Source organism: Lissotriton vulgaris, chromosome 1_1 (genome assembly GCF_964263255.1).
Source record: "Lissotriton vulgaris chromosome 1_1, aLisVul1.2, whole genome shotgun sequence".
Classification (NCBI taxonomy): Eukaryota; Metazoa; Chordata; class Amphibia; order Caudata; family Salamandridae; genus Lissotriton; species Lissotriton vulgaris.
The window spans coordinates 611,673,685-611,694,700 of NC_141685.1; the positions used below are offsets into that span (position 1 = coordinate 611,673,685).

At 47.0% G+C, this 21,016-nt stretch overlaps 1 protein-coding gene across 1 annotated transcript in view; it reads left to right on the forward strand.

Annotated features, from left to right (window-relative positions):
- Positions 1 to 21,016, forward strand: part of AK5 (adenylate kinase 5) — a 2,618,000-nt gene that overhangs the window by 361,772 nt on the left and 2,235,212 nt on the right. The window contains exon 3 of the mRNA XM_086954134.1: positions 1,160 to 1,327. Within this exon, the coding sequence (XP_086810260.1) occupies positions 1,160 to 1,327 (168 nt within the window). The remainder of the gene's footprint in view (positions 1 to 1,159; positions 1,328 to 21,016) is intronic.

Here is a 21,016-nt window from a genome sequence, read left to right on the forward strand (position 1 = left end):
GTAGAAGGCACAATAAAGATTAGGGCAATCCCTCATGTCTAGCTGATCGCAATTGAGTGCTTCAATGATTCTGAGTAGGTCTGCAGTGCAGTGGAGTTTTGATGTAGTAAACCTGGTGTTGAGCTCTCCTAGAATGCATAGATTAAGGTGGTGAATTGTGATGTCCAACATGGAGTCCAGAATGCCATCAGCAGATTCTGCATTGCGCGAAGGTGGTCTACAGACTAGGAGAAAGATGTTGTGAATGTCATAATTGATGAATAGTGTATAACGAGGACTCTTATACTTGTGCTGAATGATCCTTGATCATTGTGTTTACTGAAGAGAATTTATACACGACAGCCAGACCTCCACTGGTCCTGTTTGGTCAGATTCTGTGAAGTGCTCAATATTCTTTGGGAATGGCTTCAAATAGAATGGCTGGAGTGTTGTTCTCATCCAAGTTTGTATGACAAAGTGCATGACTTAGCTGGTTTCATTAGGTTGTCTTTTTCACCAATGATTTTAATTTTTTTACTTTACAGCAGGGATCATTATTTAAAAAGAGGAGGATTTTTTAAATTGTGTTTACTTTTTCTTTAATATAGTTTTCATTTATTTTCTTTTGATTCTGTTGCGGTCGGTGTTATGTTATTTTGTTTCAATGTGTTTTATGAAGATGCATTTCAAAAAACATATCTTACATGGTTTGTTTACACATAAAAAATATGATTAACCCCTCCCATGCTCATGACGGAGCCGCTCCGTCATGAGCATCGGCTGAGCTGTGCTCATGACAGAGCGTTTCCGTCATGGCCCTGCCGCCGCGCCTGCGCGGCGCGTTCTATTGAGCAGGCAGGGCCATGACGGAACCGCTCCGTCACGAGCACAGCTCAATCGCGGCTCGTGACGGAGCCGCATGCGGCCGCCGCTCGCACCACCCCCCTTGCGCTGCGGCTAAATTGCCGCCGCAGCGAAGGGGTTAAAGGAATGGGTTTCAGAAAATAATGCACATGTTTTCATTCAAAGCAATTGAGACTGGTGTAAATCTAGTGATAAGCAGTGTTTGATTTTAAGTAAGGTGTGTGCCACAGATTGGTGAGACTTAACAGACATAAATGTGATTGCATAGTCAATATGTCACAGTATTTAAGCTGTTTATTTTCCTTGTTTTTTGCAGTGTTGCCAGACAGTAGTAATTATCCTTATCGGAGGTATGATCGACTGCCTCCAATTCAGCAGTTCTCCATTGAAAGTGACACAGATATGACAGAAACAGCTGAACTTATAGACGAATATGAAGTATTTGATCCTTCAAGACCTCGGCCCAAAATTATCCTGGTCATAGGTATGTACGTAATATTGAGTTATCACAATTTTTATCAATGAGAAACATATATGCCATGTGTGGTATGAAACTTGTAGACTACAGTCAGAGGAAGATTTGTGATGCTTTCTATTTTAATATTATTAAAATAGGTTATACATCATACAAGTCCTATTTTAAAAATATACACCTTAAGAATACCAGATTAGCTAACTTTGTAAGGATCTCTTGAAGTTTAGCTCATTGAAAATACAAATAGTGGTCTTGCGTTCTTCGTTTGTAGATGAACATGTGTTTGAAGTTACCTTTCTAATGATTAGTCCACGAGGTATTCCATACCTGAAAAAGTCCAGTTATAGGTGGGTTTTTACAGCATTATATTTATTAATACAGATTTGGGAAATCTATTTTGTTAAGTTTATTGTAAAATGTTTGGTGTGCGGGTTGAATTTTGCTGCTTTGGAATATGCTCGTATACTGAAAAAAATATCTGTGTTTTCTGATATCAACTGCTTGTCCCCATGCAGTTTATATTGGTAATATTTATTTATATATATACATATATCGAAGCTCCAGGTGTCCACCAAAACCACGAGTCACTCTTATGGCGGGTGCTGCCACGCGTTGGTGTACCGCGTGTAAAATGATAGCTCCAGAAACTCTCTACCCAAATCCTTGGGTCCGCGAAAGAAGGCAGCACTCACGGGTTCTTTGGCGATTTCAACAAGTTTTAATGCAAGATAGACAAACGCGTTTCGGGAAGCGTCCCTTCCTCAGTGTCATGGGTAAACGCGATGCGAGCACCATTTTTAAAACAATTCAAAACAGTGTCATGACTATCGACAAAGGACAACACTATGCACAAATGTGGGCGCCATCTTAGAGTGTATGTTAGTGACAATGTCAAGTCTACATTTTCTGTATTGAATTAAATATGTACATTTCCTTAACCCAATGCACGTTATATAAGCATACATTCTCAAATGATTTTTGCCGTGTATCGGCATTGGTGTCTCTAGACATGCAATTTCTGTTATTTTGGCAGACTTGAAACTGTGTGCACGTGGTACCTCTCCTCGTCATGCTGCTGATATATGGGGAATAATGTCCATCAAAGATTGATGTATGACATTAAGGCCAGTTTGGCCCAAATTTACATATCGCACATACCATGCTTACAATGATGAATTTTGCCGTGGATCGGCAATTGCAGCCTGTGGCTGCATGTCCTCTAAAAGAGTCTATCAACGAGACATTTCCAAAGAGACGGACCCCAGATACACACCTTTCATCATGCCAATTAAAATATTATCGGAAATTTTCAAAAACCTTTTCAGAAAACTTTTTCAAAAAACTTTCAGTACTTGTCATATAACAGATTCATGTTAAACACCTTAGAACAGAAGGAAAATCAGAAGGAAAATCAAAGACAAAGATTCAAATTTTCAGATTATCATACAGAGATGATCTTATGTACGCAATATATTCATAGCTGTTATCCCAGATGTGAAGCCATCTCTTCTCCCGTGTTTAGCCCCCCGGTGTCTTTGTTTCGAGATCTGCTATATATCTCGATTCTAATCTCCTCAATTTTAGCAATTTGTTACCCCCTCTGATATTTTTGGGAACATGATCTATACAGAAATATTTTAGGAGACTTCTATCACTGTTATGTTTGATGGCAAAATGGCGAGCAACAGGATAGGTAAAGTCTGTGTTTACGATTGCTCGCATATGTTCGAGAATTCTTAATTTTACCGGGTTGATGGTGCTGCCTATGTATTTCAGATTGCAGGGGCAACTCAGGCAATATACTGCATGGTTAGTGTGGCAAGACATGAACTTGGTGATCTTTCTACCCCCACTTTTCCCTCTGATGTCATATGAAAGGACCCGTTTGCTAGACGCACAGGCCTCACATCTTCCACAGGGGAAGAACCCTTTTGCGTCTTTTAATGTTCCAGGTTGTTTGATCAAAGGGTTTTGGTGACTTTGGACCAAATGGTCTTTTAGTGACCTGGCCTTTCTGAAGGTAATCAATGGTAATTGGGGGATGTCTGGACCGACGATGGAATCAGTTTTTAAAATATGCCAATGTCTGATCATAATTGATCTCAATCAGTGCGAATCCACAGAATATGGCGTTATTAGTCTATTAGCCATCAGCCGACCCCACCCACCTCAAGAACTACCGCCCCATCTCGCTGCTCCCGTTTCCTCCAAAAGTCATCGAGAAGACCGTCAACAAGCAGCTGGCCGCCTTCCTCGAGACGAACGGATCCCTCGACCTCTCGCAGTCCGGCTACCGGCCAACCACAGCACCGAGACCACCCTGATCGCAGCAAACGATGACATCCGAGCCCTGCTCAACAACGGAGAAACAGCGGCCCTCATCCTCCTAGACCTCTCCGCGGCCTTCGACACTGTCTGCCACCGTACCCTAGTGCAGCGCCTCAGCAACGTCGGAATCCAGGAGAAGGCATTGGAGTGGATCATCTCCTTCCTCGCCGGAAGGACACAAGAGTCCTCCTCCCCCCGTTCAGATCAGAAGCCACCGAAGTCATCTGCGGCGTTCCTCAAGGCTCCTCGCTCAGCCCAACCTTCTTCAACGTTTACATGAGCCCCCTTGCAGCCATCGCGCGCCAGCACAACCTCAACATCATCTCTTACGCCGACGACACCCAGCTGATCCTCTCCCTCACCAACGACCCCGCCACCCCCAGAGCCAACCTTCACGAAGGGATGAAAGAGGTAGCCGAATGGATGAAGAACAGCCGCCTGAAACTGAACTCGGACAAGATGGAAGTCCTCATCCTGGGATCTTCACCCTCCACCTGGGACGACTCCTGGTGGCCCCCCGCCCTAGGCAGTGCACCCAAACCAACAGACCACGCACGCAACCTGGGCTTCATCCTGGACTCCTCCCTCTCCATGACCAGACAAGTCAACGCCGTCTCCTCGTCGTGCTTCAACATCCTGCGCATGCTACGTAAGATCTTCCGGTGGATCCCCACCGAGACAAGGAAGACGGTCACCCAGGCCCTCGTCACCAGCTGTCTGGACTACGGCAACTCCCTCTACTCCGGAACCACCGCCAAACTCCAGAAGAGACTCCAGCGGATCCAGAACGCCTCAGCACGACTCATCCTGGACATCCCCCGTCGCAACCACATCTCCAGACACCTGAAAGACCTGCACTGGCTCCTGGTCAACAAGAGAATCACCTTCCGTCTCCTCACCCACGCACACAAAGCCCTACACAACCAAGGCCCAGGATACCTCAACAACCGCCTCAACTTCTACGCTCCCAAACGCCAGCTTTAATCGACCGGCCACGCCCTCGCCACCGTCCCCCGCATCCGAAGAGCCACCACAGGGGGAAGGTCCTTCTCCTACCTCGCCACCTAAAGACCTGGAACTCCCTCCCGACTCACCTCCGCCTGACCCAGGACCACCTCGCCTTCAGGAAGCAGCTCAAGACCTGGCTGTTCGAGCAGTAGCGGACCCCCGCCCCTAGCGCCTTGAGACCCTCCGGGTGAGTAGTGCGCTATATAAATGCTTTGATTGATTGAGTGATTGATTGACTAAACTGTGTGAACATCTGTATCACTTTGTCAGTTGTTGTGTAAACTGCTTCTCCAGTTGGTTACTAGCTATTTGAAAGTCTATCTTACTTATTGATTAGTTAACTGAGTGTTTGTATGGAAGAGTGAATGTGTGTGTGGTTCAGTGGGGGGTGTGACTGCTCAAAAATGTGTGAATAGTTGATTCAGTAGGTATATGAAGTTAAAACTACATGTTATAACAGTTGTTTGGGTGAGTGAATATCTTTATGGATGTGGTGATGAGCAAATATGTCTCTCAATGGTACATGTCCAACAAACTAGAAAAATAAAAGGCAGTGTATGTGTCAGATGTTGTTTATAAATAAGTATACACAAGACTCAGTGATTGTATGAGTGACTATATGGATAACTGAATACTTGTATTATTGATTCTATAACACACTAAGTATGAGTTACTATCTATATGAATAGCTAAAGTGGTGTTTGTATAAGTGTATAGCTAAGTAAATGTAAGTGTGATCCATTGTTTGCATAAGTGAATAGGATGTGTGCTGGTGTGTAATGCGGATATAGGTGTATACGTATATTTGATAGTGTTCTATTGAACATTGACTGCATGTATGAGAATCAATAGGGAAGTTATTAGATGTGTGTATAGATCTAGGAATCACTGAGTGGGTTTTTAGTAGGGGGTCTGCGGAATTTGAGTAATCGTGTTACGCAAATCTTTGCGAAACGGTTAAAAATCTCTGCAAGCAGGCAGGAATTCCGCGAAGACGCAGGATTGCTTGTTCGCAATGCTTTTTTACTGTTCGCAATCGCTCTTTGCGTGCTCGGGGGGAAATATCTTGCGAACACACATTTGAGTACGTGAACAAACAAAACATTTTGCGAAGTCACGGAACGAGAATTTTGGCCAATTTTGCGTTCTTCTCGGAACGCAAAATTACCCAAATTCCACAAACTCCGCGAGCAGACCGGAATTTACTGCCAAGGCCTAGTTTTTAGAAACTTGTATTGGTGTGTCAATGGATTTAAATATGGTACTCTGTATTTTACAGTGAGTGATGAAAGGTTATACTAGTGTATGATGAGGTGTATCTGATTGTCACGTGGATGATGTGATCAGTGATGTCATCAGAGATGTCATTTGAGATGTCATCAGTGATTAACTGACCATGTCATGAATGATGTAATATGTGACATTATCAGCAGTGGATTGCAAGCGCGCAAGATATAGTGAGTACAACCAACTATATCAGCGGAATTTCAATGGTTTTGTACAAGTGAAATGTCCAGCTAACTATAACACCCCTAAAACCTATGGTTTTTTCAGTGAAATTCTAAGGTTTTTTAAATGCTAATTCCTAACTATATCAGGCATGAAACCTATGGTTTTTTCAGTGAATTTCAAAGGTTTTTAAATGCTAATTCCTAACTTTATCAGGCCTGAAACCTATGTTTTTTTAGTGAATTTTGAAGGTTTTGTAAATGACAATTTTTAAATGTATTAATGTTTTATATTTATTTTTCTGATACTGATTTACTACATTTTTTAAATTACATTATAATTACATTATACATTACATTACAAAATATACTTTCTCAGAAGGAAATACTTTAGTTTAAATACTCTGCAAATAGGCAATAGACTTGTAAGTACAGTAGCTACAGTTGTTGCAATGGGCAAACAATTTCAAACACAGTGCAACATTGACCTCAATGTGAATTTCAAGTTAAATGCAATTAGGTATTTTATCGATTACTTTTCTAACCACAGGACTAGATCCTACATTCAGTCCTTGGACATCTCCTTTAAATGGTTGAGTAAAAGCGTTTTAGTTACAGGAGTGATTTTTAAGGAATATTATTGTATTTTAAAAGTTGACACTTAGAAATGTTTTCACATAGAATCACCAATGTTATCCTCTGGTGGGAAATTCCTTTAGCAGGTAAGTAGTGCTATTGTCACTTTTTCTTACTCAGTGGTGGACCCTGGATCCAGCACTGGTGCATCTCCTGTAAACAGTTGAAAGAATGCGTTTAAGTCATACGGCAATTTTTTAGGAATATTTTTGTTTGTGAAAATAGACACTTAGAAACTTTTCTGGTGAAAACCAGACAATGGGTTCCTATGGAAGGAAATACAAGTTACTGGTAAGTATGGTTAGAATTACTTTTCATGGTCAGTGCTGAGCTAAAAGATGCAGCACTGGGTTCTCGCCTGATAACAGGTGAGTAAATCAGAATTTGTTGTTTGGATGATTTTAGGTGAATATTTTAAAGTTCCAAAACTCCACACTTAAACAATTTCCAAGTGAAACCAGTCAATGTTAGCCTTTGGAAGGAAATTCAAGTTACTGGTAAGTATGGTTAGAATTACTTTTCATGATTAGTACTGGGCTCAAAGATGCAGCATTGAGGTCTCTCCTGATAACAGGTGAGTAAATCGGAATTCGTAGTTCTGCTGATTTTATAGGAATATTTTAAAGTTCCAAAACTCCACACTTAGAAGAATTTCCAAGTGAAACCAGTCAATGTTACCCTATGGAACTTAGCAAGTCAGTAGTGTTATCGTTACCTTTTCTTACTCAGTGGTGGATCCTGGATCCAGCACTGCTACATCTCCTGTAAACAGTTGAAAGAATACATTTAAGTCATACAGGCAATTTTTTAAGAATATTTTTAGTTTTTGAAAATAGACACTTGGAATTTTTTCTGCTGAAAACCACACAATGGATTCCTATGGAAGGAAATACAAGTTACTGGTAAGTACGCTAAGAATTACTTTTCAGTGTCAGTGCTGGGCTAAAAGATGCAGCACTGAGTTCTCTCCTGATAACAGGTGAGTAAATCGGAATTCGAAGTTCGACTGATTTTAGAGAGATATTTGTACACTGGTGAAGGAAGGGGTTGGGGCCTGCAATGACATGTGTGCAAACACGCCCTGTGGCATGTTTTAAGTTGGGGGATTAAGTCCCCTTGAATCCTAAGGTCCCCTGGCGACCAACTAGCCCACCAGGTACCTCCATGATGCACCAGGAAGCTGCGTTGCAGAGAGGTGTTCTGAGGCCAGGCCCCTTTTTACACCTCCAGGACACTACAAAACCCAGCCCTGGGGGGTGGCGGTCCCCAGGGCCATCTGCAGCCCCCCTCCCACACATTTAAAATGCCCGCCACCCTTTTTAACAAGCCCCAGGGAGTGGCGGTCCCCGGGTCTGCGAGGGGAGTTGGGACCCCCACACTATTGATTTTAAAAATGCCCCCGGAAGTTGACTTCCCTGGGACTAATAACCTTTAAACTGCGAGAGCCCGCGCTTTGTTTTTTTTATTTTTTCTGCTGCGAAATGCGTGGTCCTACATGCACCCAGCGATTTAAAAAAAAATATTTTTTTTTTTGCCCTAGAGGTCCTTCTGCAACCCCCTGAGTAGACCTAGGGAGTCAGGGTGTGTCTACCCTGCCTCCTTTTCACACATTGCAAAATGGCTGCCAACAGTTCCTGATTTCGAATGTTTACAACCACTTGACAGCCAATTAGAATTCAGCGTGTGATCGGGACGGTGCACTTATCCTACGAGGCCAATCCTTGCACAATCCGCAGATCTTCTGTGCCCATAGATATAAATGACTTTAACCGTAATTTTCAAAGAAACTACTGAACAGATTGACACCAGATAAGCGAAAGGCACAAGTCGGAACTGAGGACTACCTCTCTGCCAAATTTGGTGTAATTCTGTTCAGTCGTTAGAGCTGTAGCCGTAGCTAAAGAACCTATGGGAAATTGCATGGGGAAAACACGTTTTGGGACCCCCCTTTTTTTGCTCGTGCTTCGTTTTTTTAAAATTTTCAGCGGCAAAATGTGCGGAGCCAACATGCACCCATGATTTTTTATTTTTTTTTATAAATACTTTTTTGCCCCATAGGTCCTTCTGCGACCTCCTGAGCAGACCTAGGGGGTCAGGGTATGTCTACTCTGCCCCCTTTTGACACGTTCCACACATATTTCAATGACTTCCTCAGCCTCGCTTCTACCGAGACACAAAAGGGCTGCCAACAGTTCCTGATTTCGAATGTTTACAACCGCTTGACAGTCAATTAGAATTGAACGTGTGATCACGAACGGTGCGCTTATCCTACCAGGCCAATCCTCGCACAATCCGCGGAGCCTCCGCGCCCATGGATATATAAATGACTTTAACCGTAATTTTCAAAGAAACTACTGAACAGATTGACACCATATATGAGAAAGGCACAAGTCGGAACTGAGGACTACATCTCTACAAATTTGGTGTAATTCCGTTCAGCCGTTCAAGCTGTAGCCGTGGCTAAAGGTACTATGGGAAATTGCGCGGGGAAAACACGTTTTGAGACCCCCTTTTTTCTCTGCCCCTGCTTCACCAATCACCCCCAAACTTTCAGGGAAGGAGCAGAACTGAGCTGGCCAAAAGTTTGGAAAATTTCAAGAAGATCCATCAATCGACGCCAAAGTTATTCCAAATAGAATGTTGCGGTTTTCCTATGGATAATAGGTCCTAACTATATCTACCTACTGGCGACTGCCAGTAGGTAATTTATTATTGGCATTTCACATCAAGACCATGTCCAAACTGAGTGCTTTACACTGTTGTTAAGGTTTCCTTTTTTAGTACAATTACTCAATCATTCATGATCACTTTTCTAATCCTCCTTGCTTCCACTCATCCTGTGTAGCTTCTCTCACCTGTCCACCCTTTGTATTTTTTCATAGGATTGTTTTCATAAACAAATCAAGTTTTTCTTTTTCAGATTCACAGGTTGTTTCAGAGGATTATATTGATTTCTAATGTGGATTTCATAGTATTTGTTTTCCCCTATTATTGGTGACTTTGTGAGCTGCCATAAATATAGTACTTTCCCTTGGGAATTTCCTGTTTTTTTATGCGTTGTGTCATTAGAGCTCTTGCGAATATGTAAACTATACCTCGCTGTTCACTTTTATTTTTATGGAATTTCAATGCTACTTAAGGAGTGACAACTCTTCTATTGTGTTAGGAGCAACCACACCAAAATATGTAATTTGCCAGTTTTCTTCTGTCTGCCCTCAACTTTTCGACTTTTGTGAGAAAAGATGAAGTAAAACATACCTGCTGGGTTGTTACTCTGCTCGCAATGCCATACATGACTTCCAGTTAGCTATTAGCTGTGCAGTGCCTCAGGCATATACAGCCAAAGGAGGACCAGAACCGTTGACAACTTCTCCCCACGGTCTGTTCACTATTGAGAATAGTGTGCCTTGCATCTACCAGCCGGACAGGACCTCCTTCCATACCACTGATAAATATATATATATATACATATATATTTTAAACACCCATTGCTTCCTCAATCACAGAGGGTGCATAAGGGTCTTTAACCTTCCTGCCTTAGTCAAGCACAGAGAGGGTTACAACATTAAGTACCACGCTACTACCTTGCCCAGTGTCAAAGGAGATTATATGTCCCCTTTCCTTCTCCTTGCATTGCCAAATGTGTTCTGATAGGCAAAAGGTGGGCACATGAAGTATAGTAAGCCCCCACCGTGCCCATGGGTAAATGCAGGAACGTTTCTAACTACCCTGAATTTGCCCAGAGGTTGGATGGCATTTTTTCAGAACTACTTTTAGATTGCTTGATAGTGGGAGTAGTGTGTGCCCCTCCCCACCCCTCTCCACTCCAAGCGGGAGAGAGGTGGGAAGGGGAAGTTATTTCAGTCCTATGGAGGCCACAAAATGCTGTAGGGCACAGAGCAATGGAGGTGAAAACAGGAGTCTCACTGTTCTGTTAAAAGCGCAGTGAGATGCCCATATGCCCTGCTCCTCTGTGGCCCTACCATGCTGCAGGCCATGAAGGAGAAGAGCAGTCACCCGAGGCGCCACATGCTTCCTTACAAACAACATGCAGGGGCTACTGTGGGTGGCCCTACCCCTTAATGACCTGTCAAATGCTGCCAGACAGGGCAAGCTTTAGAGCAGTGCGACCGGTGTCTTCACACCGGGGGCTGTGCTTGGTGGGTGTGGGGAGGGTGCGGGGGGGGTGCTGTCTTTTGAAATCACTTACAGGATTAGAAGCATGGATGGTGTGTGGGTCCTGCGCCATATGGTCCTCTTTGTCTTGCGTAGCATTTCCTGTGCATGGATTTGAATATGTGTCATTCATTGTCTATGTGTAGCGTGTGTGTGAATGATGTAGGTTTCTCTAACACCCTACCCTGTAGGGTGACCAGATGTCCCGGTTTCCCCGAACATTCCCCGAGAAGTGTTCCAACACTTTTCTCCAAGTGAATTAAATGTCCCGGTTTTTGAACAGTGTCCGGGTTAAACCCAGAAATATCCCAGTTTTTCATAGTTCCAGTTGAGCATGCGCGTGCATGCTCTCTTTGCACTGCTTTTGGCGTGTGAAGTCACTGAGGTGAGTGCTGTAGCAGGAATGGAAATCCTTTGAAGAGAGACATTTTTGTTGTGTTGCTGGGGGCACGCCCCTGACGCCTGGAGCGTCCAGCGTTGAGTCATGTGACTCCCTATAAAAAAAGAGGTCTCGCACGCACGCACGTATTCAGAAGCGCGCAGACCGAGCAACCAAGTTATTCCCAGTGTCCGACTCTGTTATTTATAGGGCCACGTGTTAGGCCTAGCCAATCCCAGATGCCCCGGAGTGTAGGCCCCAGATTACAATCCCTAGGGCAGTCACCTCCACACAACAGGACACAACAATTGGCGACGAGGGTGGTTGTCGACTCCTCGCTCGGGGTGTGTGTGTGCCCACTTTCTTGTGAGGCGGCTGCGAGCCTTGCCTGTGGCTCGCGGTGCTCGTGCCTTGCTGTCTCACACGCCCTCGCCCTCAGCGCCTGGAGAGAAGAAACCTTCCACCCGTGGGAATTTGCAGGTGAGCCGTGCCGCCCAGTGTCGACCTGCAGCGCATCGTGGCACGAGTGGCCGTGTGCCGACCTTCTCCCGCACGGCATCCCCGTCTGGCGCCGCACCGGGCCCAGTGGCACGTGCGTGAACGTGCTTCGGCCCGCCTAGCACGGCGATCAGGGAGGCGCCCAGTGTCAGCGGGCAGCTCGAGTGGACGTGGCTCCTGCCCATCCCGCAACGGACCTGCCCCGCTTGTGGCGATAGCGCCGGTCGCACGCGCTCGTATACCCTCGCTGAGGTGCCCGCCACAGCCAAAGCCTGACCTGCCTGTGGGTACCAACAATTCCGCACGGGAGGAAAGTAGTCAGCCTAATCCTCCGCGCACCAGCTCCGGTGCCGCCCCAGCCGGTCACAGGCCTGATCAAGCGCGTCCTGGGCGATGGCTACCATTCCGCCCATTGAACCGTTTGTGGTGGAGGGTGCACCCTCAACTCTCGCCCTGAAATGGAAGGAATGCGTGGACAGGCTCCTAGTCTTCTTTGAAGCCACGAAAGTCCACAAGGAACAAAAGCGCGCCATGGTGCTCCACCTCGGCGGCAAAGACATTCACTCCATTGCTCGGACCCTCACAGAGGCCACCCCCAAGACTCACCATACCCTGATTAATGCCCTCAATGCACATTTTGAGCCCATGGCAAACCAGGATTACGAACGGTTTGTCTTCCGACAAGCACGCCAACTACCAGAAGAGTCCCTGGATGCATACCACACCAGACTCAAGAAACTAGCAGTAACGTGTGGCTTCCAAGATATAACGGAGGAAATCAGGGGACAGATCATACAGGGTTGTGCATCTGCCAAACTAAGAGAGAGAATACTAGAAGAGTCGGGGAAGCCGTTGGCAGATATCCTCACACTTGGCCGCACGAAGGAACTCTCCAAAGCCAGAGCAGCACACATGGAAGCCGCACTGCAAGCTACGGTGAAGATGGAACCAGTTAACAAGATACAGGTCCAAACGCCCTCCAAGTGGCACAAAAGAACAGCACCCGCCCAAGGTGGGGCATCCGGACAATCATGTGGGTACTGCGGAGGTCCGCGCCACCCGGCACCAGAATGCCCAGCCCGGGGCAAACGATGTTCTGGCTGTGGCAAAATTAACCATTTTGAGAAGGTGTGCCGATCGAAGAGGTTCCGTAAACCCCGCCAAGCCGTACAGACCGTCATGGAAGGTGAACCAAGCAATAGCGACATGGATGACGACGAAGAGGAGGAGCGGTCCGTGCACAAAGTGCACATGATCGGCACCGCCACTCGGCGCACCAGAACTCTGCCTCAGTGCTCCATACAAGTAGCGGACCAGGAGATCATGGCGGTAGTGGACACGGGAGCGTCTATAAATCTCATGAGCACTTCCCTCTACAGAAACATGTCCACGCCTCCTATGCTCAGCCCCACTCCCATCACTGTCTTCGCCTATGGACAAGACATTCCACTCCGAATCAGGGGCAAGTTTCGAGCGGCAGTCCGCCATGGAGAAAAAGTCACAAGAGCAAATATCTTTGTGTCGGAAGAAGGACAAGGCATGCTATTGAGCTGCAGAACAGCTGAGGACCTGGGAGTGGTTACATTTGCCTTCGGAGTCCATGAAGAATCTGTGCAACAACTACTCAGGGACTTTCCGGACCTGTTCGAGGGCATTGGATGTTTCAAAGGGCGTGAGATACATTTACACATAGGCCCCACTGTGCAGCCAGTAGCTTTGCGACATCGTCGCATTGCCTTCCATCTTCGGCCGCTTGTGGAAGAAGAACTACACAAACTGGAAGCGGCCGGAATCATCGAGAAGGTCTCAGGCCCCACCCCCTGGGTCTCGCCCATTGTAGTCACACGGAAACCGAAACAGCCTGGGGCGGTTCGGATCTGTGTGGATATGCGCCTCCCCGATGCCGCCATCAAGCGGGAGCGCCACATCACCCCTACGATCGATGACCTGATTGGGGAAATGGCCGGGGCCTGTTGGTTTTCAAAGTTAGATCTCCTAGCGGGATACCATCAGCTGGTGCTAGACAAAGAATCTAGAAACATCACCACCTTTTCTACACACATTGGGCTTCGCAGGTACACCAGACTCAGTTTTGGGGTCTCCAGCGCGGCAGAAGTGTTTCAAAATGTCATTCAGGAACTGATTGCTGACATACCTGGGGTGATAAATGTCAGCGATGACATAATGGTTCATGCTCGCACCATCACAGAGCACAACCACCGGCTGGCGCAAGTGTTTCGCAAACTCCGAAGTGCTGGGCTCACACTTCATCGGGACAAGTGCGAATTCCTGCGAACCAAAATAGGGTTTTTCGGATATGTCTTCTCAGCCGATGGCATCCACCCAGACCCCGACAAAGTAAAAGACGTCAAGGACGCGCCACCACCTACGACGGTCACAGAAGTCAGGAGCTTTCTTGGCATGGTGAACTACTGTGGTTGCTTCATCAAAGACCTGGCCAACCTAACGCTCCCCCTGCGTGAGCTCACAAAGGACTCCAGCCCATGGACCTGGGGACCGAAGCAGGAGAAAGCTTTCCAAGACATCAAGGCCTCCCTCTCCAGCGACGCCACGCTGGCGTTTTTTGACCCCCGAAATGCCACACTCATAGCAGTGGATGCTGGACCGGCAGGGTTGGGCGCTGTGCTGATGCAGAGGTCGAGAGATGAAATAGACTGTACCCCAGTCGCCTTCGCTAGTCGATCTCTCACGGACACCGAACAGAGATACTCACAAATTGAGAAGGAAGCAATTGCAATACATTGGGGGTGCCGACACTTTCACTTGTATGTCTACGGAAAGCCATTCACAGTGATAACTGACCACAAACGGCTTGTGGCTCTGTTTTCAGGGACTTCATCGAAACCGCCCCCGCGAATTGAAAAGTGGCTATTACAACTGCAGGAATATAACTGCAATATCGAGTATCAACCTGGAGCGAAAAACCCGGCAGACTATCTATCGCACCATCCCAGGCCAGCTACTCCAGAGGAAATGGATGAAGCAGAAGAGACGGAAGCGTATGTAAAGTGGGTAGTTGCGCGATCCTGCCCGCGCCCCATATCTCTCGAGGATGTTGTAAGTGCCACAGCACAAGATGCCTGCATACAGAGAGCCAAAGACATCCTTCGAACGGCGAATTGGCACAAAGCCAAAGAGAGTTGGAAGGCGCTCACCCCAGAGGCTCAGAGGATCATGGAGAGCCTGTACCACGTCAGGGAAGAGCTCAATGAAGACGATGCGGGATGTCTGCTGCGAGGGCATCGCCTAGTGATACCCTCGGCCCTCACGGGTCAGGTAATACAACTAGCACACGTGGGCCACCAAGGGATGGTCAAGACCAAAGCCCGGCTGCGAACCAAGGTATGGTTCCCCCTAACGGACGACATGGTGGAGAACATGGTCAGGTCGTGCGCTGCCTGCCAAGTGACGGGGGACGCTCCCCGCGAGGCTCCCATCATAGTGGAGCCCCGACCCCAGAGGCCGTGGGAGCGGGTCAGCATGGACTTTGGCAGTCTCCCGGATGGAAGACACACACTGGTGATGATAGACGACCACTCAAAGTACCCGGAAGTAGAGATCGTGGCAAGCACAAGTGCAGAGTGTGTAATACCAAAAATGGAGAAAATTATCGCCACTCACGGGGCCATGAGAGAGCTCCGAACGGACAATGGACCCCCAATCCAAGGGCAGGATCTGGCTGCATATCTGTCCTCTCTTGGAACACGTCACCGACGCATAACACCCAGGTGGCCCCAAGCCAATGGAGAAGCTGAGAGGTTTATGAGAACCTTGAACAAGGTCATCCGCATCGCCCATGATAAAGGACAATCAGTGGAGATGGCCATTCTTCACGTTCCTCCGAAGTTACCGCCAGACCCCGCACTCCACCACGGGGGTGGCCCCGGCCCATCTCCTCCTAGGGCGAGTGCTGACTGATTCTATTCCTCATCATGCCCAATGGTCACCTGAGGTGGCGAATGAGGAGGTCATTGCAAGGAAAAGAAAAGCCACGTTCGCCAAGATTAGCCAGAAAAGAAGGGCGGCGATACCCCGATTCAACCAAGGCGATGTGGTGCTTCTTCGCAACCGAACAACCAGCGGCAAGTTCAGGCTCAACTACGAAAAAGGACCGTGGCGAGTGATTGGAGTGAAAGGCACCCGTCTCTGTGATCCGAGGACGAGAGACAGTAACCCGCAATGTATCCCATTTCAAACATTTTCATTCAGCAACCACCGAATCTGGCCCTCTGCGGAGTGCTGGCAGAACTGAAACTGCAACTAACACATCCGGAGTTGAATCAACACCCAGTCACAAGGTCACTCCAAGTAGCGATCTGAGAGCAGCGAGTGAAGAGGTGGGAGGAGACGCTGAGGCCCTCGAGGAGGCACCAGATCCGGAGGGGGCCGACAGAGAGGCGTCAGGTCCTGCCTCAGGTGTTGGAGCAGAAATGCTGAGTCAAAGGGGGTTGCAGCACCGGTTGAGAAATAACCCCACCCCCTCCTGCCATCTACGCGACCATTTCACGTAAGACTGTTCCTAATAACTATTTGTATTGAAGCAGTGTTTGTAAGGTTGCCACCACATGGTAACGCCGAAGGCATCTACAGAGAAATGTTATGTGAGACTGTCTAAGGACGTTTGAGTTGGGTTTTTGCTATGTTTGGTTTTTCCTTGTTTTAGGAGGAATGTTGTGTTGCTGGGGGCACGCCCCTGACGCCTGGAGCGTCCAGCGTTGAAGTCATGTGACTCCCTATCATAAAAAGAGGTCTCGCACGCACGCACGTATTCAGAAGCGCGCAGACCGAGCAACCAAGGTATTCCCAGTGTCCGACTCTGTTAATTATAGGGCCACGTGTTAGGCCTAGCCAATCCCAGATGCCCCGGAGTGTAGGCCCCAGATTACAATCCCTAGGGCAGTCACCTCCACACAACAGGACACAACAATTTTCTCTCAGGATTTCCCTTCTCTTTGCACACGCAGCGCCACCTACTTTATTGTGCCAGCCATAGGTTAGAACCACCTGTGACTGGCATGACACTGCTTTTACCACCTGCAGCAAGATTCCGGTGTGACCCTGCCTGCTCTGCCTTAAAGCGAGCGAGGTTCGGGACTACAACAGAATCCAGCAGCAGTTTCATGACGCCTCCCCAGCTCTACCAGCACCGTCGGGACCCTGCCAGTGCATCAGAGCTGCCTTAGCCATGCTGAAGCCATACAAGACTTGCCCTTCCAGCCTGCAAGCCCGCAACGACGTGAGTATTTTAATGGCAGTTTTTTTGTATTTCTTTGATCTGTTTCCGCGGGTTCTCCAGCGGGAACTTCATCCTTCCTTCTCGGCGCTGCCTGCAGTCCAACATGAATTGGGGAGGGGGGAGAGGGAGCTGCTGCTACTTGAGTAATGGGTGGGTGGAGAGCGGCTGTGTCTGCTGCCAGGTGGTGAAAGTGTAAAGTTGGGCAGAGTGTTGTGTTCTGACGTATGATTTTTTTAATCATATCCGTTTTTTTTCCCAATGTGCAGGTGTGCCCTCATAGCAGTTGTGTCCACAATTATTAGATTAAAACAGATTTCTTTAACCTTTCTATCGGTGCTGCATGTTTAAAAAAGCCCTATCCCAATATGGTAAACTAAGGGAAAAGCACGAGAAACAAGCTAACCTCTACTTTCTTTGTGAAAAAAGGAGCTCAGCTCACACGTCTACCGAGAATGATACCTCCTCCCATAACACAATTTTGTTCAGTTATTTCTAATACTCAGATAGCTCTTTTTTTTACTTTGTTGTTCCGCTGTGTAGGGGTTAAAACTGCTTTGAAGTGTGTGTGCTTTCAAAACAGAGCTTATTCTTGTACCTGATGAGACGATGATGGCTCTGCTTCAGTTAACAGGAAGTTGTGCACAGGCAAGGGGGACAGGGGGGTCAGTGTACGCTGTACACATCATGGGCCAACCTTAACTTGACTGCTATCAACCAGTCTGTGTTCTTTTATGTCAATTTTAGTCTGCAATTGTTGCCTCCTTTTGGGTTTGACATCTCTTTTCAGCCTACAGATTGAGGTGTAGCTATTCCACTGAGTGTTGTTCTAATATAATTTCCCACGGAATCGCAGTGTTGTCAAGTCCACTTTAAAAATGCTGCCTGGCCCCAGTTTCCTGCTTCTGTCTCCTTGTCATTGTTGCTGCTGCTTCTTTCTTTCTTTCTGCCTGTGCTGCTTCTTTCTTTTTTCCTTCTTTCCGTCCATAGTTTGTTGTTCTCAATTTACTTCCGAAGTATCTCAAAACTGTTTAACACGTGATACAAAAATAGGCAACAACAGTCATGGAGAGAGAGGTGGGGTGGCGAAGATCTGTTGGGGTCTGGGCTTTGATGGAGAGCCATGTACCGTTTTGTTCATCATAAGTAGTTGGCAAGGTATGCTTAGACATGAGCCACTTGCTCACTTTGGCACTTGATTCAAGCAAGCCTGGCTGAAGACGGCTGGAGTGCCAGAAACCGGTCCTAGGAAGCTTGTTTCCGGTCCAGGGAAGGCATGGCTTGGCAGTTCGGGCTGGACTGTTACCCTGAGGCACAGGGTCAGACTGATTTGCATATGGCCATGTCTGAACTGGGGTGGCAGAGTGGGCTAAAGAACGGTGATTGATTAAACCCAGATCTGTTGACTGGGTGTGAGTGTTTGATTGGTTCAGATGCTCCATCCATCACCACTCCATTTTGTACTGATTTGTTCACCATAAGTTGGCAGGGTATGCTCAGACGTGAGCCCCTTGCTCACTTTGCCACTGTATTCAAGCAAGCCTGGATGAAGACAGCTGTAATGCCAGAAACCAATCCCTGGAAGCTTGTTTCTGGTCCAGGGAAGGCATGGCTTGGTAGTTCGGGCTGGACTGTTCCCATGAGGCACAGGGTCAGACTGATTTGCATATGGCCATGTCTGAACTGGGTTGGCTGAGTGGGCTAAAGAACGGTGATGGATTAAACCCAGATCTGTTGACTGGGTGTGAGAGTTTGATTGGTTCAGATGCTCCGTCCATCACCACCCCCTTTTGTACCGTTTTGTTCGCCATAAGTTGGCTGGGTATGCTCAGACGTGAGCCCCTTGCTCACTTTGCCATTGGATTCAAGCAAGCCTGACTGAAGACGGCTGTAATTCCAGAAACCGGTCCTAGAAATCTTGTTTCCGGTCCAGGGAAGGCATGGCGTGGCAGTTTGGGCTGGACTGTTCCCATGAGGCACAGGGTCAGACTGATTTGCATATGGCCATGTCTGAACTGGGGTGGCAGAGTGACCTAAAAAACGGTGATGGATTAAACCCAGATCTGTTGACTGGGTGTGAGTGTTTGATTGGTTCAGATGCTCCGTCGATCACCATCCCCTTTTGTACCATTTAAGAAAAAGGCACGAGTCTGAACTCAGGGCTACATCTCTGCCAAATTTGGTGTAATTCCGTTCAGCAGTTCGGGCTGTAGCTGTGGCTAAAAGTCCTATGGGAAATTGCATGGGCAAAATACGTTTTGGGACCCCCCTTTTTTCTCGGCCCCCGATTGACGAATCACCACCAGGAAAGGGGCAGAACTGAGCTGGCCAGTAGTTTTGAAAATTTCGCAAAGATTCATCAACCAGAGCCAAAGTTATTCCAAATAGAATGTTGCGGATTTCCTAGGGGAAAATAGGTCCTACCTATAACTACCTACTGGCGACTGCCAGTAGGTAATATATATATACTTATTTATTAAGAAAACATACTTTGAATTTCAACGCAAGGATGGTCGCCTACTATAGCAAATGTTGAGGCAAAGTCTGTTTAAATTGAATGAATGGTTACTGCCAATAAAAGACCTTGGATTTGTTGTCTGTAATGCTTCATCTCATTCTGTGGAGGGAGCTGTCATTGTAGTCCTTTTTCTATGTCTATGACAACTGTCAAATAGTCCTACTTTTATGTTGATGGTTACTGCAAACCGCAGTCCTACTACTATGTCTATGACCTGTCCCCTTTTTTTGTTTTGAGAATCTGGTATGAGTAGCGCTATGAGGTGAATGAAATACATATGTGGGAGGGGCTGTGGAGGGATTTGGGGCACTGTTGGAGGAGGGTGCGTGGAGGTGGGGGAGTCCATGGAGAGGAAGTTGGGGGGTGCCAGCAGGTGCTGTTGCACCAGGTACCCCGACTCAAAATCTGGCACTGCAGTGCTAAGGCTCATGCATGAGCTTTAGCAAGGAACTGAAGTGGGAATGCCATTGCATATTTCTTCCCGGCACCATGTTCCCCCTGGAGGCATATGGCACCAGGGTTCCCTTTTCTCACCTCCACACTTTTGGAGTTGTGAGAAAACTCCTGATATACTCGATGGTGTTGCAGCAGCACAACCAGCATTTTTTTTTTAAAAACAGATTTTATTGGTAGTTCACTGATATATTGTTTCATTATCACTTTTTCAGGATATAAGTGTAAATTTCTAGCTCACAGGTTTGTCATTTCTGTTCTGCTCCAAAAAGAAATCCACTCCCTTGCCTACCCCCTGACGAGCCGTTTAATCACAGTGCAGTGTCTCGAGTAGTGTATGTTTGCGTCTTCTATTGTGTCTAATGCTCTCACTTGGGGACCATGTGTGGTGAGGAAGTTTGTGAGCCATGCACCCTATCTTACTCTCTGGGGCATCCTACCGATGTCTCTGTCCGGTGATAGTGTGTTCTATTGGGCATCTGATGTGTTGACTAAATCTGGTTCTCGTATACCATCTACCAGCCTCCCCAGGCCTGTGCAGTTTCTATGTTCCCTATACCTCATCTTGCATCTCTTAGCAGGATTCTATTTTCTGCGCCCGCCCACTTCTCTAATTCTCATTTCCAGGTCTCTATTCTCGGTCTCCCAGTTGACTTCCCCTTGATTGGTGGTTTACCGCTTAGCTAATACATAGGCAAGGTCCTGAAACCGCCCAGTGCCTTTGGTCTAGGCCCTATTTGGGAACCAGCTCAGTATGCAGTGAGCCGGAGTATGTGATATTTCTTTATCTATAATATTTTCCATTAGGTGTATCATCTCTTCCCAGAAGACCCGCAGGCCAGGGCAGTCCCAGAACATCTGTAGTACATGTGCCTCTCTTTCCCCGCATCGGGAACAGGCCGCATCCTCTGCTTAGAAATAGTGTCTGATTCTCGCTGGTGTAAGATGTGCTCTATGCAAAACGTAATAATTTAAAGGTTCTTTCCACAATGGTTCCCCA